The sequence below is a fragment of the Galeopterus variegatus genome, unplaced genomic scaffold (assembly GCF_000696425.1).
Source record: "Galeopterus variegatus unplaced genomic scaffold, G_variegatus-3.0.2 Scaffold297, whole genome shotgun sequence".
Classification (NCBI taxonomy): domain Eukaryota; kingdom Metazoa; phylum Chordata; class Mammalia; order Dermoptera; family Cynocephalidae; genus Galeopterus; species Galeopterus variegatus.
In genome coordinates, this window is record NW_007726408.1 from 261,001 (window position 1) to 285,130 (window position 24,130).

At 34.6% G+C, this 24,130-nt stretch overlaps 1 protein-coding gene across 1 annotated transcript in view; it reads right to left on the minus strand.

Annotated features, from left to right (window-relative positions):
- Positions 1 to 24,130, minus strand: part of LRRK2 (leucine-rich repeat kinase 2) — a 136,051-nt gene that overhangs the window by 77,873 nt on the left and 34,048 nt on the right. The window contains exons 14-20 of the mRNA XM_008567142.1: positions 21,483 to 21,595; positions 13,182 to 13,326; positions 12,906 to 13,042; positions 10,477 to 10,605; positions 10,233 to 10,403; positions 4,765 to 5,023; positions 1,770 to 1,958 (exon numbers count right to left, since the gene is read on the minus strand). Coding sequence (XP_008565364.1) covers positions 1,770 to 1,958; positions 4,765 to 5,023; positions 10,233 to 10,403; positions 10,477 to 10,605; positions 12,906 to 13,042; positions 13,182 to 13,326; positions 21,483 to 21,595 — 1,143 coding nt within the window. The remainder of the gene's footprint in view (positions 1 to 1,769; positions 1,959 to 4,764; positions 5,024 to 10,232; positions 10,404 to 10,476; positions 10,606 to 12,905; positions 13,043 to 13,181; positions 13,327 to 21,482; positions 21,596 to 24,130) is intronic.

The window sequence follows — 24,130 nt, forward strand, 5'->3', positions numbered from 1 at the left end:
AATGCAAAGAATCCAGAATAGTAAGAAAAATTTTGAAAAAGAACTCCAGAGGATTTACACTGCTTGATTTTAAGAACTTCTATTAAGCTAGAGTAATCAAGACAGTGTTATATTGTCATAAGAATAAAGATATAAATAAACGGCACAGTATTAATATTGCTGAAATAGAACATACCTATATGGTCAATCAAACTTAACAAAGTTGCTATTAATTCAATGAGGAATTATAGCATTTTCAACAAGTAATGTTGGAAGTGAATATTCACAGGGAAAAAAACAAATGTCAACCTTTCATTGACACCACACTCAAAAATCAACTTTAAATGGATTATAAGACCTAAATGTAAAAGCTAAAAGTTTTAACACTTCTAAAAGAAAACATAGGAGAAAATTTAAAACCTCTGCTCTTTGAAAAAATACCATTAATAAAATGAAACAACAAGGTATGATTGGGAGAAATTATGTGCAGTACCTATATTTTTCATGACTTCTACCTAAAAAATATAAGAAACTCTTAAAATATAATAATAAGACAACAACCCAATTAAAAGCAAAATGTTTAAACAGACACTTCGCAGAGAAAAACTACAAATGACCAAAAAGAATGTAAAATTATTCTCAATGTCATTAGTCATCAGGGAATTGAAAATTAAACGCAAAGGAGTTAAGACTACACCTCCTCTGGAATAGCTAAAATTAAATCAACTGACAATACCAAGTGTTGCAAAGGATGTAGAGTAACTAGAATTCTCACGTATTGCTGGTGGGAGTACAACAAGGTAAAGCCACTTTGGAAAACAGCCAGACACAAGACTGTATACTATATTCTATTTATATAAAACTGGAGAACACATTATTTCAATCTACAGTGAGAGAAAGCAGATTTAAGTGGTTGCTATGGGCTGAAATAGATGGGCATTTTCTGTGAAGAGGCATAAAGGAACTTCTTGAGATGACAGAAATGTTGCATAGCTTGATAGTGGTGATGACTATATGGATATATAAGTTTTCAAACTAATGAAAATATCTACTTCAAATGAATGCATTTTATTTCCTATAAATTATATCTCAATAGTGTTGATTTTTTTAAATGCTTGGACTTAAGACATGACATTTTGGAATAATCCTTGCTTTTTACCCACTCAAATACTTTTATTCTGTCACTCAAAGTTTTCAATCACGCTATGTTAATAAAAAAGCTCCTCGCCCCATTTCTACCAAATTGCATTGTGTTAAATATGTCAGCTCTAATCATTGTCATTACACGTCTTGATATATCAATTGTTTAGTTATCTCAAGTTAGCAATTAAAATATAAATTTTACTTTTAACTATAATAAAGATAAAAGTGCTTTCTTATTGAGCACTTCCTATTTGCCAAGTACTGTCCCATACACTTTACATACATTTTCTCTAGTAACCCTAAAGGTCGGCAACACTACCTTTAACAAGGTTAAGGGCCTTACACAGCTAGGAAAGGATCTAGTCAATGACCAAACATGGACTCCAGCTCCAGCATGAATCAGAGTTTTTTCACTGCAATAGTTGCCATTGACTGATTAGTTGGCATAAGACTTAGAAGTGCAGAGACATACTTTCTTGAGTCATTACTTTAACTGGAATTAGTAAGCATAACTGTTTCCTTATAATGAACACATTTTTACTTAAGTTTTTCCAAATAAATTAAATCAAGTTTTTGTCTCAGTTCCTATTCTTCAAAGTCGGTGTGTAAGTGTGAAGCAGAAAGGAAACAATTTTTGTAATAAATACCTTCACTATCCAGATCATCACTTTGACCGAACACGCTGTCCACAGAAGAGTCAGGAACAAAGGTCCATTCACCAAATTTATCAAGTACATCTACAGAAAAATTCCCATCACTGCCTGAGGCTGCTCCTTCTTCCACAGCACTTTTCATCTGATATCTGAGCACCATTCTTGCTAGTATAGATCCTTTATCTAAAAATAAAGAGATACACCAGCAACTAAGAAATCAACAAACATTGACATAAATCATGTTTCTTGAATAGTCTCATGCTTCTAAACAATTTTTTATTCTTCCTTCCAAAGTCACTGCAAAATAGTGATATAATTAGGAGGTGGAGAATTAAACTTTTTAAAAATCACAAAAATTTACACAAAGCTTTGGTATAAGTAACAAAACTGAATCTCTATGAAACTAATTTGATCCAGGAAAGAGGCTGGGCCACTTGTGAGTTATATAAGCTCCCCAAGTATCAGTGTCCTCACCTGGAAAGTGAAGATGACAATGATACAGTATAGGGTTATGCAAAAGGTTACATAAAATGATGCATATATAATGTTTAGCACAATGCTTAGCACATAGAAGATGCTAAATAAATGATATGGTTATTTTTATAAACGTTGCCGAGTGATTCATTCTACTGGGAAATTCAATGGAATTTTTAAGTTAATATTCTTCTTGCTATTTAATTACATTTTATATTATGCTCTATTATGAAAAAATTAGTTGGCAGAGTCCTCATTGTTCTACATATAGCCTGGAAGATTTTTTGAAATTTTACTCTCTTAGCTCACAGCTTACATTATAATATGCGTATGTAACTCAGTCAAGTAGTACCTGAAAAATGTTTCAAAGCTGTGAATCCAAAATGTTCTTTACTTAGACTTGCTGCCAGTGAAATCATGGATGTACCCTCCAATTAATCAAACAATATTATTATATTTAAGTTAGGTAAGACTTGGCAATGATAAAAAATTCATACGGAACAAAAGGAAAATAGTGAATGTGAAATCTCCCTCCATCTCTCTCCACTGGGCCCACAATTCCCCTTCACCAGACTTCAACAATTACAGTAAGCAGGTTGTTCACATGAGACTAGTTGAAGTGATGAAACGTGGGATCTAACTATGTCTCATTAATTTCCAAAGTCCCCAGAGGCAACCAGGAAACCTGTTTCTGGAGTTTTTCCTGACATAGTGCCTTCATATTCAAATAGTTATGGCCATTATATCTCAACTGAGTTTTCACCAGTGTTAGTATACTAAAAACATCGTTCTGTGACCTTTTTTTTTTTTTGGCTTAATAATGCATTCTCTATAAGGGCATTTAGATTTGCTACATGTTTTTCCTGCAATACTTGCAAAGAATTCCACTGCATGAACATAGCACGATTTATTTGAATAATTCCTTTTGAGGAATACTTACGGGTTTTTCCCCCTAATCTTTTGCTCATATAAGCAATGTTTTAATGTGCATTCTTATACAGATTTCCTCATGCACATTGAAAACGGCTGTGATCGTGGATTCCCAAAGGTATATTGCTGGGTCAAAAAAGTACGTATGTACACTGAAAATATTAATGGATATCACCAAACTGTCCTCAAAAGAGGACAATTTAAATTTATATCAACAATGTTTGAAGTGCTTGTTTCCACATACGCTTATCAACATAATGTATTACCAATTTTTAGTTTTTACCAATATTATAAATATTTAACAATCATCTACTATGTGCAAAGCACTAGTCATAGATGCTAAGGTTACAAGAATAGACAAAATTGATATCAATTTCATGATGCTTATAATCTACCAGAAGTTACATTATAAAAAAGGAAAAATACAATTACATAATATGATAAGTGCTCTATGATAAGTGCATGTATAAGCTATGGAAGCATGTAGGAGGACCTTCCAGACATCACAGGTACAGGAATGTTTTCTTAGAAAAAGTGACAACAGTGCTGAAGAGGGAAGAATGAAGAGACAGCTAGGTGAGAGCGAAGTTAACAGAGTTAGGTAGAGAGAGTAACACTGGGAAAAGCCTGGAAGTAAAAGTACATGAAGCGTGTAAGAAACCAAGCTAAAGGCAGCCTGACTGCAACTAGAGGCACCAATATGCATGGGTGGATACTTTTGTCTAGCAGCACTCAGATATGGAGTAAAAGTGAGAAAAATGTAAACTATTGGACTGTCCAGGACTGGGACTTTTGCCAATAAAATCATTGCATTTGCAATTGATACATTTTTGCATCAGAAAAATCATAGTAACGCAAGACAGTCCTTAAGGTGAAGAGTCATGAAGCATGAAGACTATGGGAAGGAAGTGGGCATGGCAGTGAGTTAACAGAGGGAAAGCTGGAAGCTCAAGCTTTAAAAACACATTTAATGTGAGTAAATGAGGGAGCTGAAAAGACAGAAATGTGATCAGAGGATGAAAATTTGTCACCATTATATATCATATGAACAAAACATGTATTAACTTGAAAGTATAAAGAAAATACATCCTTAATTGAGATACAAAATATATACTGACTTTAAAATGCAAAGTATATATGTATACTTGTTTTTGCATATACATTTAAATGCATATGTATATTTAAGGATATATAAAGTCTAGGAAAAATGTTTGCATTGATAACCCATAAAGGATAAAAAAAAAAGTTTTTATTTTCTTTCTTATAATTCTTATAGTTTCCCATTCTTTAAATGAGCATGTATTATTTTCATAATAAAAAATAGAATATATAAAAAAGAAAAGCAAACGCTCAGAAAGTTCCCACCACTTTGCTGTTTTTATAAAATACATATTTGCTGTCTCATGAAGAACTTAAATAAAATATTATTTTCAGTATTTCATGTACAAAAGTAATATCCAAACCTTTGCAATATTTTTTGCTTAGGATGCATCAAACTGGAGTGAATATCTACTAAAAGACTAGTGACTTGAAAAAATACTACTAAAAATAAGAATTGTACAAAATATTTTTGGCTGATACTTACTTGTCTGTTTCCTTAAATTAGATGTCTTATCTGGAAATAAAGGGCCAAGCCAAGAAGGTTCGATTTTTCCTATACAAAATCCTCCAAGGCAAATGCTATTATTGGCCAGATCCAGGGCAAGTCTCCTTAAGAGTAAACTGATGATTTGGCTGTCACCTTTCCTAATGCTTATTGTCAGTGCTTTCCGTACATCTTGTTCACGGGACCCACTATTCAGTAACAGTTCCACCAATTTGGGACTGCTCTCTTTCTCACATACCTGTTAAAGAAGAAAGAAAAACGAAGCACATTATAGACCTGTATTTCTTCCTTTGGGGATACTGGTGTATCAAACTTGGTGTGATTCATTTCTACATCTCAAATTTAGATTGAAACAAAATAAAATAAGGCAAAACTTAACCTTGAAATAGATTGGGAAAATAAAGTCAGTGCCGCAAATATCAGAGTAGCCTAAATCAAATTAATCTGCCACTTGAGAGTCACTTATCGGGCTGGCCTGGTGGCGCACTGGAGAGGGTGGCGCACTGGAGAGTGTGCCGCTTGGGAGCGCGGCGGCGCTCCCACCGAGGGTTCGGATCCCATGTGGAGACCGGTTCCCGCTCACTGGCTGAGCGCGGTGCGGGCGCAACACCGAGGGTTGCGGTCCCGTTGACGGTCAGTAAAAAAAAAGACAAAAAGGAAAAAAAAAAAAAGAGAGAGAGTCACTTATCACGAAACAGGCAACATTGCATGGAGAAAAATCTCGTAGACTTGGAGCTGGGACCTGAGTTTACATCCAGGTTCTACCCATCATGCGTGTTCCTTACACTTTCTGGGCTTCGGTTGGCTCATTAGAAGATACCTGGGAAACTAGCTTCTTAACACAGTAAATGCTACTGCCCTGCCTTTGTTTGTGACATAGAAGAACTAAATGAGAACATAAATATTATAAAATTCATTAATGCCACATGCAAAAAACAATCATCGCTCATGTCTGGTTTTCCTGAGCTCTTTGGGACAAGAATCCAAATTTCCACAAAGATATACCTTGTCTCTCAGCCTCCTACCTTCCTCTGAATGTGATGTTTTCAGAGCGTGTGTTCAGTATGGGTTAGCATGTTAGGTGCTACAAAAACTAGAGTGAATTTAGCAAGCCAAAAGAAGACGTAGCAACCTGTGGCATATCACATTGGCCCTACTCAAGACCAGCTTCTCAAAGGTGATGGAGTGTGGTTGACTATGTCAAAATAATAGATAAGAAATAAATAATAGATAAGTACTGACACATAAAATTTGTACACACATAACCTCTAATCCTTATTTTTTAAAAACTCCATGTCATAGAAATTATTAGCCCCATTTTATAGATGAATATTAGAAAAGATATATGATTTGTCCAAACCCTTATATCTGGTAAGTGACAGACACTTGGATTTGAAGCTAAATCTCCAGGCTTCAAAGCGTGTATTCTTTCTGTCACCTAAAATTAAGGATTAAAAAAGAAAAGGAAAGGAAAGAAGATCCTAAGATCTAGGGTGCCAAGTTGGGTGGCAAATGACGTCAGGGGACATTCTTGAATTCCCTAGAATTAAAGTGTGTCCAAGGGATTTGAGGGAACAGTTATATAGCTGAATGGCACTGGGTTAATGCCCACCAGTCTCTAGGATCACCCACCCACCTTCAACCCTTTCTCCCCAGAGCAGCTACAGTGATACGATCAAGTCACCAACCTGTTTAAAAATCTTCTAAAATCTGTCTGCTCCAGGACATTCCCCAAACACAACATTCAATTTTTCAAACCTCATTACCTTCATTTATGCTATTTCTATTGCCTCAAATGCTTTCCTCCGCTCTTTCCTAGCAAAAAGATGTTTATTCTTTTTTTACTTTTATTTTATATTTTATTTTATTTTACTTCTCAATAAACATTGTAGTTGATTTTCATGCCCCTTTACCTGTTCCTCTCCACACCCACCCCCACGTCATATCTGTTCACTTGACTTAAACAGTTCAAGGAATTGTTGTGGTTATTCTGACTTCTCCCCCCGCCCCCATTTGTTTGTGTGTTTATTTATTTATTTATTTTTAGCTTCCACAAATGAGAACATGTGGTATTTCTCTTTCTGTGCCTGACTTGTTTCACTTAATATAATTTTCTCTAAGTCCATCCATGCTATTGTGAATGGTAGTATTTTGTTCTTTTTTACAGCAGAGTAGTATTCCATTGTGTAGATGTACCACAGTTTCCGTATCCACTCATCTGATGATGGACATTTGGGCTGGTTCCAACTCTTAGCTATTGTAAAAAGTGCTGCAATGAACATTGGGGAACAGGTATACCTTCGACTTGATGATTTCCATTCCTCTGGGTATATTCCCAGCAGTGGGATAGCTGGGTCATATGGTAGGGGCGGAGAATGGTATGGAAGTTCCTCAAACAATTAAAGATGTTTATTCTTGAAGAAACAGTTTCAAAGTCTCCTGCTCCCACACTCCCCATCCACACACCCTTCCTCTTCCAGGCTCCCAGCACAGTGAACCAGACGTACCTGTTGCTCACTAGAATGTAAAGGCACGGACACTACTGCAATCCAATCTATACTCCTGAAGCCACGCACAATGCCCAGGAAATCTATTAATGTAGCTAGCAAATTACCGAGATCCTTTTTAAAGGCCCATAGAAAAGTGAAAAGGAAGGGAGGAAGGAAGGAAGGGAAGAAGACAGAAAGAGAGGGAGGTAGAGAGGATAAAGTAAAAAGAACTTACAAATGCCTTCTCTTACTGCTCAGCAAACTTTTATCTCTAAGTTATGCCACTTACTGCCTACTTTGTACTTAAGTGCTTTGTGTCTTATCCTCTCTCTAGCCCCAGTATACACACACATTTAGAAAGAAGCTATTTTGAAACAGGAAACCCCCTTTATATTCTCTATTAACTGTCTAGCACTGTGCTTTGCACACAGAGGGTGCTCAGTACATTTTTGTAGAAAGAATTTTCCGTACGGGATCCAAACTATCCAAGCTTACTTTAGGCATATGGTGCCATAAGGAGAGAGATATATAAGAAAGTATATCAGAAAAAAGAAGTAAATGCCAGCAAAAAGAAAAAAGAAATAATTACTTTAAATCTCACATAGTCCTTCTCTTTCGATAACATATATTTTTATGAAATTAATTTCAAATTCATAACAGGAATAAAGCACTGCTCAGGGATATACAGTTTTATATTTAAATAATAATAAAGAAAACTCAGAATATAATTTAAAATTATCAAAAGTATAATTTACTATCCTTTGCAATCTTCTCTCCCATATTCTAATGTACAATTAATGCACCCCCAATCAAAACCAAATTTTTTAAACTAGCATTCAGGACTGAATGAACACCAACACCACCACCACTACTATGAATCTGCTGCATAGCCAAGAGAATAAAGCAGACACTTGGGATGCAGATTTTCCACTGTTTAACAGGAGAGTGTCCTTAGGCAAGTTATTTAATTCTTCATCTGTACAATAGGAATAATACCAGGCTTATTTACAAGGTTGCTGTGAGGATTAAATTGTGCAAAGTACTCAGAGCAGTGCCCACATGGTAACGAGCACCACAGAAGTGTTTGATATTGTTTTGATTCAGACTTCATTATACTTGCTTTTCCCATCATGATTTGATGTCTTATCTTCAGGTCTCTGAGCATGCTCAGTATTCTTCTCTATCAATATGTTCCATATTCTTCTCTATCAATCATGTACATTACATCATTAAATTCTCCTCAGAAAGTCTAACACGATTAACTCCATTCTTGCTCTGACTATTGCTTAATTATGCAACCTCTTGGTAAATGAATCAATAGTCTTCATTACTTTATTTTGCACTGGCACTAAATAAGGTACATTCAATAAATCTCTCCACAACATTTAATCAATATTTACTATTTTCTAGATACAAATAAACCTCTGAAAACTAGGATAAATTACTTAAATTTAATACATAATCCATGGATGAAAAGATCTGATTTTGTTTTAAGAAGAGACAATAAAAATAAGTGCAAGAAAAAGTCCAAAAAATATGGAAAGAAGAATAAAATGAAAAGCCTTTTGTGTAGAAAGATTTAAACAAACTGAGAAAAGAATAGAAAGCATTTCCTTGGAGAATGTTGTGCAATTGCATTCGGGTGCTTTTAGGTATGTTGTTTTCCTAATGAAAACTTTCATTTTAGTTCTTTGGCATCCCCAAGTAACATTGATGCAATGATCTACATACGAAAGATGTACAATAGAAACATATTAAGTTATTGAGGGAAATAATTTAATTATCTTTAATAATAGAGATTTTTAAATGATGCTTGCCTAAAAGAAATTTGACTAAATTTAAATAAACTGATTATGTGTTTGGTTTTAATGCATAAACATAATGGTACATGAAAATGACAAGTTCTGTTTCTTTTTATCTTGATTACTAATTAGTACCAACTTAATCTTACAGCTGACAAATTATTTGAATCCATAGGCAAGTGGAAAATTAAATAAAGTAAGGCTTAAAAAGTAAATTATTGGAAAACATATTATCCCACTGATTATTTAATAAAGTATATTAAATCACTACATAATTGTTTTGTTAGAAATATTGTTAAATTTCTAGAAAATAGACATGGTGCTACCTATTGTAAACTCTAGAATTTATACAACTAAAAAAAATCTGAAATATAGATAACGCATTTTAGTGAATATTTATTGAATACATACCACATATTAAGCAATGAGATATTCTGAACGATACAAAGATGAACACTGCAAGTTTCTATTTTCATACAACTCACAAAATATAGAGAAGATGCACACAAATTGTCATGAACTTACAAAAAAAATCTTAATTTTGTCTGGAGGTGTGGGGTTGTGGAGAAGGATTTATGGAGGGAAGAGAATTTGGACTAGATTTTGAAGGAGGAATAGAACAATCAGACAGATACGTGTTTGCATGGCTCAGAAGGGAAGGAGAGAAGGAAAGTAAAAGCCACAATGTTATACAACCTTGGGTGCAGCTAACAGCAAGGGATGTTTGTATGAATGGCACCCCCAAAGGTATACAGTGCACAGCCTGCATAGCCACATGCAGGAGCCCTGAGAGAACTTTCTAGGCAGAAAAACTAAAAACAGAGAAAATGCTTGGAAAATGACTAAAACAGCAAAAGTCTGTTTTTGTGTGTGGGATGGCTGGAGAACAAGTTGTATAAAGATACATAGTAAGAGACATATTTGAAAACTTATTTATCAATATAACAAGGTAGGCAAACAAGTCAAATGAAGGATTAGACTGGATAATGCCTAAAGGACCCTATTACCTCCGAAATGTTATGAATCTAAAATCTTACTGCAAATTAGAAACAATAAACTGGGAAATTCTGCAGTGAAGAATAATAGGATGCAAGTAAGATCCTGTACAATGGCAGAATCAAATCATAAAGACAAAAGTGAGGCCTCGAATATTTACCTGGCAAATTAAAGAAGTTGCCTCCTTTGCTTGATTGACATCAGCTCCCAAGAGAAGCAAGCATTCAACCATGATACTATTATTCTGATCACAAGCTGCCTCTAGCATCATGTTTTTTAATTCATTGTCCATAGCTAATTTTGCAAAGCACTTGCAACAGAGGTTTAGAAACTAGAAAGGATAAAAATGAGAATTAGAATCAGCTAAATACATAACATTGAGCATGCAAGTGAAAACATTGTACCTGTTGATCCTTTAGTTCCATGATACTGGAAGACATCTGATGGAATATTACTGAGTCAAATGAATAATGCACCAGCAGCTTAGAAAAAGATATGGACAATTCAAGTATTGCTAAGGTTGTCTGAAATCCCTGAAAGAATGATCAAACAACAATAATAACATAAGCAATCATGAACCAAAAAAAGAATAAATAAATAATGTAAAATAGAGAGTTTGTAGATATTTAATCCCGAGGATGTTCATTTACAGTAACCAGATATTGTATATTTATTGGGTTTGTACTTTAAAGCTGTAAATCTTGAGACAATCCTGTAAATACTCCTTGCTTTCTCATTACTAAGAAATACTGCAGGCACACAGAGAAAAAACTGCCAGGTAACCATCCCTTAGCAAAGGAGGAAAAAGACCTAATCCTCTAAAATTGGGCTATCTTTAAGCCCTACCTATAGGATGAAAGCCAGATACTAGTCAAGATTAGAACAACTGAATCAGCAGGGCTACAGAATCAAACAGGCCAGCAGAGCAGATCTTTTTATTACAAGATTGCAAATTTTGTTCTCAAAGGAGCCTGGCATAGTCCACAAATTTTTGCCATCTTCTGAAATTTTCACATCAAAGAGACAAGTGTAAGCTTCTAGATTTCAACCACATTGAGGTTATTTGACAAGTTCTGAAGGTACTTTGAAGTTTACATTCTTGTAGCAAGTTATTTATATAGAACACCATTACTTTTTAGAACCACCTCAAGCACATCCCCATGAGTGATCTGGCCTCTCCACCCATGTGATGTTTAAAAAAAAGATTGGATTTTTGACTTTAGTATTATTTAGCTTGAATAAATTCACCAAAAATCACCTTAACTCTTTCTTTAATATTTTATTACCTTTAATATAGGCCAATGAAGTCATCTAAATATTATTAAACATATTAAATATCATCTAAATAATATTAAAATTATTATTTTGAGCTCTTAAGATGCTGAGTTTCTTCAAAGACTCGCTAACATTTGATAAGAGAAGTAGTTTTAGTTATGCATGTCTGAGGGACATGTAGTCCACCAGCCTTTAGAGCAGAAGTTCCTGCAAACTCCAATGAATGCTGCAGCAAAGTGGGTAATAAAAATGTGAGGAAGGCACATATCATTCAAATTAAAAACTTTTAAAGACTGAACTGGCCAAATAAAATATGTTGGCAGACTTGATTTATCCAACTGGTCAATAATAGTTTGTAACCTCTACTATAGAGATCCTAAAATTTATGCCCAGATGAATTGATGCAGAGTGAGAGCTCCATACCTGCACAAAATCATTTCCTTTCCCTAGGATTACTTTTCATCAATTCTGCCTTGGCTTTCATCAGCCTAGCCCGCAGCACATCATCAGAAGCAGACTTATAGGGCCGGCCCGGTGGCGCACTGCCAATAGTGCGCCGCTTGGGAAGCGCGGTGGCGCCCCCGCCGAGGGTTCGGATCCCACATACAGACCGGCTGCTCACTGGCTGAGCGAGGTGTGGGAGCAACACCGAGGGTTGCGATCCCGTGGCCGGTCCCGGCCCGGTACGGGCGCGACACTGAGGGTTGCGATCCGTTGCCGGTCACGAAAAAAGACAAAAAAAAAAAAAAAAAAAAAAAAAGAAGCAGACTTATAAAATGCATTTTTGTTTTTAATCTAAGAATGTTGTGTTCATCACTTTATAATTTAAAAAAAAACTATACACATCATCTCATTTATTGTTAATTTCTGTATAGATTAGAGTCTAGATATTTTAATTCCTGGTCAATGCTGCCATTTATGAAAATACTTGCTGAGTGTGGTTTATGAAAGATGCAAACTCCATTACTAAGAAACCACAACCAAATCAGAAACTTTTTTGTTAATATTAAAAAAGAAAAACAAAAAACTGAAACAGAATTTATTTTTTAATCTTCCCTGAACCTTAGGCCAATATCCTGAGTTCATTATAAAAGCAGTTATTACATATCATGTTTTAAATTTTTCTTGGTGAAAAATGTTTAAAATATTATTTCACTGCAAAAAAAAAAAAAAATCAAGAAGCAAAATTACCAGAGGTAAGCAGTCCAAAATAAAACACAGAAAGTAACAAGCTTCAGAATAATTATAACTTTTATTTATCTAAAATCTAAGCAAATAAAGTGAACTATCTGGAATTTCTTTAGCACATTCTCTGCTCTTTTATGGGAAAGACAAATGGCGAATAAATATGCTGATTTTACAGATTTAATAATGAAAAGCTGCATCTTTAGAGAATCAACTCAATTGTCTTCACCATCTATAATTAAAATACTACAAAATGATAAATGATTTTCAATTAACTACAGTACCCCATTAATGCAAAGTGGGAATTATACAAACTGCTTTGAAAGCTAAATCTGCACAAGTTCCCAAATTCCCTTCAAGATAATGCACATACTTCAGTCTGTACTTCGGCAACATCTTTAAAACGTTGTAAGCTGGAAACCAAAATTTTTGCCAGCAGATGTCCAGTTTCTATGCATAACTTCTTTGTAATCAAGCATCCTATGAGACTTAAACCCAGACACTGAATTTCTAGGAGAGTAAAAGAAAATAAATAAATAAAATTAATTGTTTTAAATCTCAAAACTGAAGAAAAAATTTTAAGTTATCCAATCAACAGCTAATGGCCTATAAAAATCTATTCTAAACCCTGGATTCAAATTGTACCAACCTTGGTCATCTGGATACATCTGCAGTGTGTGAAGCACTGAGTCAATAGCACCTTCCGGGGATAATATCTCTAATGCATCAGGAAAATGTGCTATAGAAGAAAGTACTTTTAATCCACACTTCTGAATCCCAGGATTTCCAATAAACTAAAATCAAAAGGGGTTCAAGAATACTTGCGGTTAAAATGAGACCTTAATGTTTACTTACCTCAATTAAAGCCAGTTATAGACTGATAAAATGTAAATCAGTAATCCAAATCCAAATGAGTATCTTTGATTCTGTCTTCTATATTATTAATTACTTTTAGTCATTATTAAGGACAAGAGCTATTGTTTTAACATCTATTGAGTGCTCGTTCTATGCCAGGCATTGTGCTAAATAAATACCTTATATGCATTTTCCTTTCACAATAATCTCATGATATCCATACTAACATCATTCCCATTGGATGAGTTCACTGAGGGTTAAAAGGGTTGAGTAACTGTTCCTAAAGTTACACAGACTATAAACGGCAGAAATGAGACCAAATCTAGGATGTTTGATCCCAAAGCCTACACACCTAACCAGAAAAATGCAATGCTTCTCTCACCATAGAAAATATTAATTGATAATTTAGTCTTTACTCCAAGTGCTTTACATGTCTTATTTCATTTATTCCTCTCAACAGCCTCATGGAATAGGTTTGCCAAACTTTAAAGATGTGGGAACAGAGCACAAGCTAATAAGTGTCAGGCCTGGGACTTGAATATACATGTGTCTGCTTTAGAAGCCCAAGATCCTAATCCTGACATCTTGCAACCTCTTCATCTGAATTTCCTCCAGATGACTTGACATCATTTACAGGTATTCTAATAGAATCCACTTCTTTTTCCAAGCCACCTTTCTCATTGTCTGAGAAGAAAACAGCCAACATACTTTCCAATCATATGACAATCACAGTCCCACATCCCCTCTTATGACACCTGCAACATATATCTAACTTACACTGACCGTCTCTGATTTTCCACCATTCTTCAAACTTCCACCATGATGGGAATGCCCACCTCATAACTTTCCTTTCAAAAATGACAGTGCTATTCTTCTCTGGATTTTGGCGTTCATGCAGGTCATGTTTTGCTGATACCTATTTCAGGGTATCTCCTCTCCAAAGATCTGATTGCCTCCGCCACAGGCACATCACAGAGCTGCAATAGCTTCAAGCCAGACCTCAAGCTTTGATGTGACCTCTTTGACCAAAACCTTATGCCCTCTAACCTTCCCCGCTTCTATGCTCTCATCCGTTTCCCAGTCTAGTCCCTCACTGTCTCTCAGCTGCCTTTATTCAACACTGTTTTTATAGGGACTGGACAGAAGCATCAGTCTCTTGCCCTGTGCCCATCTCCACCCCCTCACTGCTTGGCTTGGACATCATTTCATCTATCCTTTCACCAAGACATTTGTTCCCTTGCCTCCTTTGGCATTTTTTTCCTGTCACTATTTCCATCTTGCCAACTCCCTGAATAGTACATCAGTTTAGGAGCCCATTAAATTAGGGTAAACTACATAGGTTAAATTCTGTGAATTTGAGAACCATTACAAATGAATGAGATAACATTTACTTAGAAGTGGAAAGTAAGGGGTTATTCAAGGAATATAAAGAAATTCAAAGTTGTGCAAAGTGAACCCGGAGGGATGGTCTGGTCTCTGTCTCAGCTTCCTTGTCTCTAAAATATCCCTAATACTGCAGGGCTTTTATGAAAATGAAATGCAATAACTCACTGTCCATGCAATAAACACTGGGTGATGACCACAGGTCAGGTCCTGAGCTAAACACTCCTTGGAGATGAAAAACTTAAGAATTATTGGGAGAGAGTTTCCCCTTAATCAGTCTTCCTTTTCATCAAGCCACCACTTTTCCTTCACTTCTAAACTTATTAATAGAAAAGTCTACACCCACTACCTCCACATTCTCCCTGCCCCTTAATTTCATATAGTCAGACTTCTGTCCTCACCACTTTGAATTAAAACCATTCAAAGAAAAAAGTCCACTAACAACTTAATTGCTGCTTTCTCATCCCTTGATTTCTATGACACAGTACTCACCTAATTATTCTCAAACTTTAAAACTATTCATTTGCCCATCTCCCTTATAATCTCTTCTTTCAACTCCAAATTTTGTCCAAAGTTCTTTTCTTAAAATTCTTCTATTCACGGATGGCATTCCATACGCTAATATGGCTTCAAGTCACAATAACATCAACAGCAACAGCAATGATGCCAAGACCTCCGTAACACTTGCTATGTGCCAGACACTCTTTTCAGCACTTCATATATGAGTAGATGAATCCATTTAATTCTCACAAAAACTCTATGATGGAGACACACTATTATTAATGAAAAAACTGAGAAAGAGACCTTTGAGAAGATAACTCAAAGCACATGTTTCAATTCTCTTAAGCTCTAAGCCCACATTTCTCTTTGCTTGCTACCAACCTTGTAAACTCAGAGGTTCTTTAAAAAAAAAAAAAAGGAGATTGACATTCTGAACTTTCTGACTAACAGCACCATCATTCCTGCTTGGCAGGCAAGGCCGGCTTCTCATGGCACCTGCACAGTCCCACACGGCTTAGAAGGGCCCCACGCTTGGTGTCATGCTCTGCTGTCCCCATCTTCACATCCTTACTAATTTTTTAACAAAAAGTCCTGCATTTTCATCTTGTACTAGGCCCCACAAATTATGTAGCCAGTTCTTGTTCCTAAGCTCAAAATGCATCATTGTCTTATTTTTGGTGCTAAAATGGTATCAACTGATATTTATAAAGCACACATCTCTGTCCTCAATATCTGTACCTCTACCAAGTTTCTACTCAACTATTGCTCCTTCTTCCTTGAGCTCCCCTAGTCTCTAATTCCTTTAGTCCAGTTCAATGGTGACTAATAACTTGCAGCAGGAAATCTGTGATTTGTCTACACACAAAGAGAATTTGTTCATGCTTAAATAAACTGGTAATTAAAAATAAGGGTATTTGATTTTTAATAGTTTAGTAAATTTGAACAAATTAATATATACACATATGTATCATATATGTATAATATTATGGTATTTACAAGACTACAATGGGCTTTCCTTCTCTTCCCCAATGCTCCATCTTGAAAGTAGTGATTCATTACATTGCTGTTCAAATAGGGATTAAAATCAACTTACTAGTTTCTGCTTAGCAAGTATTTTCGAAGTGAAACTTTGGAGGTGCCAACAGAAGACCATCTACAAACATTTGTTAGAGACATCCTATCATTTGTGCTCTAAAACTTTTCAAGTTTTTTCAGAGAATCCAAAAGTAATTGAAATGATTTCTCTAATGAGTGAGCTAGCCAGCTCAAGAGAAAGATGTTTCCACTGGCCTCTTTCCTAGCTGCCAGCTATGTAGACTAGCCAAAGAAGGGAAAAAAATCTAACTATTCCCAGATAATTTGTGGGGTTTTTTTCTCCCTTTATCCTTTTCCTCTTTTAAATTCCATCTTTGCTCTTGATAGATAAAATAAATGCATGGATTGATGTCGCTTCTACACGAGTAAATAGCAATCTGACAACTAGTGGCCTCAAGATTGTTCTTTGAAATATTAAAAGATTAAGGCAAAAGAAACCCAACATCAAATGACTGGTGCCCCCAAAGAAGAGAGCTAAAATATTGGAACAGAAAAAAATATACATTTAAAGATACAATTCGAGAAAACTTTCCAGGAAAAAATAAAAGATTGAATGTATAGCTAGAACAAGGATACCATATCCCAGAACTAATATTGAGACATATGCTAACAAAGTGGCAGGATTTCAAAATAAAGAATCTTTTGGGCAGTCAGGCAAATATATCAAGTCATTTAAAACTGACCAGAAAAATTAAGCTGATCTCAGACTTCTCCACTAAAACACTCAGTACTAGAACACAGTGAAATGCCTACAAAGTCTTGGAAAGAAAATAAAACCACACTATTTTGAGACCAACAAAACTGTTTTTTCAAGAGTCCAAATATAAAGGCAACAACAACATTAATAAAAAACATTATAAACATTAAAATATTCAGGGAATAAAACTTTTTAAAAGAAATTCAGACAACAAGATGAATGGAAAAACTATAATGAAAGGACTTGAGATTAACTTTAAATAACTGTAGGAATAAGAGGAAAGCAAATTTAGGAATGGGTATAGAGCTGAATGTAAATGTTATATACTCTGTTAATGTGGAATCAATTTATTTAACAAAAATCAGTGGGAAAACAGGTAGAGATGGTTGAAGTGTAAATACTATGATTATCTCATCTTTTATAGCCAAGGGTCAAAATATACTTTTAAATACAGTAGTAATAACATTAACATGTATTCTGTGCATATTATGTGCTAGGCATTGTACTTACACTTCTACATTAATTATCTTATAAAATCTTCATAATAACGCTAAGTGAAAAACCATTTATTATCTCCATTTTATACATAATGAAACTGAGACATTAAGGAAGTTGTCTAGGGTGCACAGTCTGTAGGACAGGACCCACCAACTTAGCTATTACAAAATTTTGTATAGTCAAAGCTATAAAAGCAAACACTATAATTCTCTACAACTGGATGGTAGTGGGGAGAGAGAAGAGTTAAGGAAGTGGAAATATACTTTCATGGAAAAGTGTGCATACATTACCATACATGAAGAAAAAAAAATGGATACCTGGAAGATACATTCAAATTCATGGAAAATTGGAGGTTTTTCCATAGCAGTACATGAAGAGTATCACGTCATTGTTTTTTAATTGCTACATAGAATTACATAATTTGGAAGCAGTATAATTGATTTGATTTGTCTGTATTGATGGCATTATATTGCCAGGACAGATTAAATTAAGCTTCAGTAACAATCCCAAAATTATGAAATAGGCTGAAAAGCTAATAGGTCCAATTCTTGCTCATGATTCATGTATTTTGTAGGTCAGGAGAGGCCACTGCTCAACACAGTCCTTCAAGGACCTCTGCTGATAAAGCAACCACTGTCTCAAACACTGCAGGGCGTAGTGCCTGAGAGAGTGTCTGGAAGATGCCACAACAGCTGTTAAAACGTTTGGTGCAGATATGACAAACATAACCTCCATTTACAACTCCTTGGGCAAAACTAGTCACATGCTCCAACCTAACTACAAAATAGTATTCCAGCATCACCAGAAGATAGAGCTCTCAAGATATTTGGAACGATTACTACGTAAGCATTTAGTTTGTTGCCACATTTTTCTTATTATAGCTAGTGCCACAATGAACATTTTTGTCTAAAAAATTTGTGTACATGTGCAAGTACTTCTGTATGATAAATTTTTAGAGTCAGATTGCTGATCAGAAAACATGTCCATTTTAATTTTGGTAGATATTACCAAATTTCCCTCCAACAAGGTTTTTCTTTTTTAATTTACATTGATAGTGATTATAGTTGAGAACCTTTTTCTTATATGCCATATGCCAACTTCATTTTTTACCTTTAAATTACCATCCATCTGTAATGTTTTTTGGCAAAAAGAGTAAGATAAATATTCAACTTCCTTTGCTTTCCCCAAACGGCTGGAGAGTTAGTTGTTCCAACACAAGTTATTGAGTAATCTATTTTTCCCCCAGTGGCCAGGGACTGTCATATCATTGCACATTTTCATTTCAGTCATTTCCTGAGCCACCATTATGTGGCATTCATCTATCTCCTCCAGTGCCAGAATCACACCATTTTAATCACTGAAGCTTTATAATACCTTTGATTATCTGTTGGAGTTAGGCCATATGAATTATCCCTATTTTTTCCAAAATACTCCTGGTTATTCATACATACTAATTTTTCATTAAAATTTTACACTAGCTTACTTAGTTCCAGACAATACTATTGTTATTTTTAGTAAGGATTCATTTAGATTAATATTTATTTTTAAAACATTAGTCTTTTCATCAAAAAAGGTGTATCTTTTCATATGCTCAACTCTTCTTTTGAACCTCAAGTTAACTTTCATAGTGTTCTGTACAGATGTCCTGTAATCCTTTTATAACTTTACTCGTATGTAATTTAATTTTGTTTGCTGTTATTCCTTTTGCAAAGGAGCTCTTTGTTTGACTACATATTGTTTACAACTAAAATAAATATCTTCAATATTTAAGCAGGGTAAATTATGCTTCGAGGATATTGTGAAGCCCACAGGTTCTCTGAACTGTGTTCATCAGAAGATTGGTTTTACTCTACCGGGTTCCCTGACTGAAGTGAACAGCAGTGTCACCGCATACAAAACACAGATGCAGCCAAAATGTGGAGGAGCTTATTTTCTACTTTGTTCTCCAGAAACAATACTAGACAAATAGATCTCTTGGGAACTGGTGAATGAAAGTTTTCATCTGTAGAAAAGCTAAAAAGATCATTTATATGGAAAAAACAATGTGCCAGACACAGATTTTAACTTCAGCTTGAATTTTTTTTAGAATTGTATATATTCACACATGGATTTGCTTTAGTAAATACTTTTCTTAGTCTCTGCTTTGTAAATTAGAGTTGAATCTCAAGTTCTACCTTCATGGAATTCTACTTTCCAAGTTTAGACTTATTATTAGTGGTAATTCATTTCATTGTGTCTGCAATATTTGCACCTAAAACCTCTGATGCTTTGTAGCCTTTTTTTCAGAGTGAGACATGCAATCAGAAATTCAGAGCTAAAGAAATCACTTACTCTCATCTTTTAGATCATTTTTTCTTAACTATGGTGAAGGATTAGGAGAATTACACTGGGGAACTTTCTGAAATAAAATGATGTCACTTCTATTCCCCCATGACCTTAAGTCCCCACCCCAAATTGATAGTCACTATTTCATGAGATGCTGTGTGTCATTACTCAGGGGTTGGCAGGGGGAGAAAGAAAGTAGTTCTCAACCGCTTCTCCTGTGATGTAGCAAAAGATAGTGCAACCCAGGAGCTGAGTGGTTTTCTCCACATTACAGCACCTACTGGCTTTCTTGACTTCCATCTTCTTCAATGTATCACACTCATACCCAATAACCTTAGAAAAGGTCAGCTAACTGAAATCACCATTATCTATAAGGCTTTCCTTGTACCTCTTTCTTCTCACCAACACTTACCATGAATAAAAATGACTGCTTCTTCCTCTATGTTCCTAGAATATGTTCACAAAACTAGTATGGCCCATCAGTGCTAATCTAGAACAACTGGTTTATGCATGGTTATTATTCCCCTCATAAGATTATGAAATCTGTACCGAAGGTTATGAAACATATTCATTTTGGTCTTCCCAAGGCCTAACCACTTCCTTCCACATACTTATTTTCAACAAATATTTCTGGAATTAAATTTAACCCATTATACTATATAGTCTTGGTATACTCGAGAATCATATTAAGATTTAAGTTCAAAACATTCAAACATATCATAGACAATTATACAATAAAGTTCAGTTTAAATTGAATTTTTAAAGGAGATCTCTCTGGAGGCCACTGTAATTAATTCATGACATTTATCAAAGTATACCAAATCACAAGGAATCATTTCCATTAATTACTCTGAATACTCTCTTCCTTTCATATAAACATTAGCCCTAATCATTCTTTACATCTTTACTTTTATATATTTTGATAAAAAACCAATTCATCTTATGTTAAACTTCCACACCATCTCAATTCCACCAATACCTTTTGCATTGCATGATATAAATGTGATTCCCTTCTCCTTTTTACAGACTTAGTATGATTTATTGATGGTTTAGAATGTATTTTGCAAATGTACATAGATATGTAAATGCCTAAAAAATGGGAAAAAACAATGCATATAAAACCATTTCAGAGGTTATCTCTAGGGACAGCAATGAAAACGAGCACAGGGAAACATCAAAGAAGACTTTAATGTTGTACCTAGTATGTCTTTGTTGGCTGAACTTTCTACCAGTGACCAGGAAAGAAAGACAAGCAGCCAAAGAAGAAAGACAGAAACAGCAGCCATAACTCCTGACATCGCTCAGAAGGCTTACCTGCACACCTAACTCTTTGGTTCTCTCTCTGATTGTGCAAACTCCAGTGTATTTATATTGCTGGCAATCAAAAAGAACCTTGCCTAAGTCTACAATTGACAGTACACTTAGCTTCACTCCCAATACACCCATAGTCATCTTATATCTCTAGCCACATGACTTCCTACTATCACAGTAAACAAACAATGGAAAACTTACACTTAAAAAAAAAAGTCTAGTTTCCCAAATGTAATATTCTAGTTAACAATATAAAAGCTAAAAGGCAGGGTATGTTCAACATACCCTGTTCAAAGCCACTAGGACCAATTTGTGAATATCATTCCTGAAACATTGTTTTTTAGCCATATTTAGCTTGCGTTGAAATTCAGCATCCTCCCTGGATTCTTCTGGCATGCCTAAAAACAAAAATAAATAAATAAATCCTTTTTCTTACCAACATTTAAGCTAAACAGACTGTCACTTGTTAGACACTATCATAGTTAACCCCACAATACACATGTATTTTTTTCTAGTAGCATTCCTTATCAAAGAAATAACCCCTAGCTTAAGGACTTTATAAAAATAGCTCATCATTGAATATAAAATAAATACATATGTATGGATGTTCATTGAATTTAAAGTAGCAATCAGTTACTGTGGTGAAGGAATTTTCTGCAGCAAACAATCTCTTTTGTATATGAGTAGGCTGTGCTTTAAGATGCTAGAAGATTTTTGTGCAACAATGGGCAACTTGAGAAAAGCTTAAAGTTATTTGGACTACAATATAAAAAGGTCAGATATGAAATGTAGGCATAAAAGAGCTGCTGGAATAATAATGGGAAAAAAGATTTGAGTTTCAGTATTACAATGGCAGACAGCATGCCATTTTATTATAAGTCCTCTAAAGACTATAGAATAGTATTAAGTTATTTAAAGAAAACATAGTGCTTATTAAGCTACATTGTAGCTGAACTATCCCAAAACCATTGAAAAAACTGGGAGTCAAAAAAATTGGTTATACAATATAATATGTAAGTAAAATTATTATGAATATGGTTCCCAAATCATCTCCAGACCTAAAGGGTTCCAAGTGCAGTTGTTCAATATACGTTTGTTGTACAAACATGTATTTTAAAATGCCTACTCGGGAATCAGGCTGCATAGGTAGAAAATCTGGCTGCATTATACAAGGTGTAGCCTTAAAAATCTCTACATCTCTATGCCTCAGTTTCATCACCTGTAGAATGTCAAGAAGAAAAAAAAGGAATATCTGCCTTATGGGTTGCTGTGAGAATTAAAAGAGATAATATGCATAAAGCACTTCAAATAATGCCTGATACTTTTTAATTCTTCCATATTGTTCAGTATGATTATTGTTATTAGTTATAAATAAGTAGATTTTAATAGAGTTTTCATATCCCCCGAGTCATCTCTTCTCCAGATTAAGTCATCTCCGTTCCTCTAACTGCTCTTACCAATGTAGTTTTATATTCCTAATTACTCTCTTCTATACACTTCCCAATTATGTCCCCTCTTAAAGAACTTTGCATTATTTCCTCTAGAACCAAGTCAAGAAAGAACAGGTCAAATGATATTTTATCAAAATAACTGGGTCTTTGTTATTATTTTATTAAAACAATTGGCTCAATCTCTTCAATAAGTTGTTATAAAAAAAGAAGAGGAAGTGGACAGTACTATATTGAAAGAAACTTGAGACATAACTTGATGCAATATATTGTCCTTAATTGGATACTAAATTATACAAATCTGCTGTAATGCATGTCTTTGCTACTAAGGAAATCTAAATATGATCTGGTTGATAAATGAGTACATATACATCTATTTATCTTGTAAGGACCTCAATTTAATGTTTAAACTAGAATCATATTCAACCTCAAAACTACTAAGATACTGATACCATAGTTACTCGATGTATAGAATGATACAGTACAGCACAGCATGGTGCAGTATGGTACAGTATGGTGTGGTGTAGTGTGGTGTGTGTGGTTTGGTAGTATGGCATGGCAGCATGGAGTAGAATAGATGGTTAAGACTTTACCTAATAGAGATACTGATGTGTTTATAAAATGTGTCTATTAGTATGGATTTCCATACCTAAAGCATATCCCTAAAGTAACTACTTTCAAGGGTACCTGTAATATATCTAAATGACTATCGACTAACAATGTTGCTTCAGGGTCGATTTAAGAACAATAAAAGAAAAGAAATACTATATTCAAGACTTGTTTTTGGACTAAAAAGTATTATTTTATTAACTAATATATTTGGTTCTGAATGTCTTTTGGTTATCTTTAAAACTCAAATCCACCCTCAAAGAATAAGACTGACACCTTTAAGAATAATCAAAAGGGTTTTTTAGTTGTTGTTTTATTATTACAACCTACAGATAAAATTCAAAAAAAACTTGCAATAGTATTTTCAAGCAAAATTATGTCTGTTAAATTATGTCTTAAAAGTTAACTAAAAACTATAAATGGGACACCATGATTCAATTCAGGAAATATTGATTGAATAGACCTACTTTTGTTCTAGGTACCAGGGTGTTAAAAAAAATGACAAGAAAGCTCTTTCCTTGAGAAAACTACTCTTATACTGAGTATACTCAAACTCAGAAACATAAAATACCACCTATATATGTACAGAAAATGATAGATTTACGAAGATTTCATTTTAGACAGAAAAACTAGGCTTCAAAGGAATTGGGAATTTTACAGAACAAAAAAGTATTATCCCTCATATTTAGTAGTCACAAGGTAATGTCAAATAGATGTCCTAAGCATCTCTTAAAGCTATCCTCTCCTGTTTCCACTGTCCCTTTCAAGATATCTCACCTGACTTGACCTCCAACCCAATCTCCCTGTATCCAGTCTCTCCTCTTTTTTTTTTTTTTTTTTTTTTTTTTTTTTTTTTTTTTTTTTTTTTTTTACCGG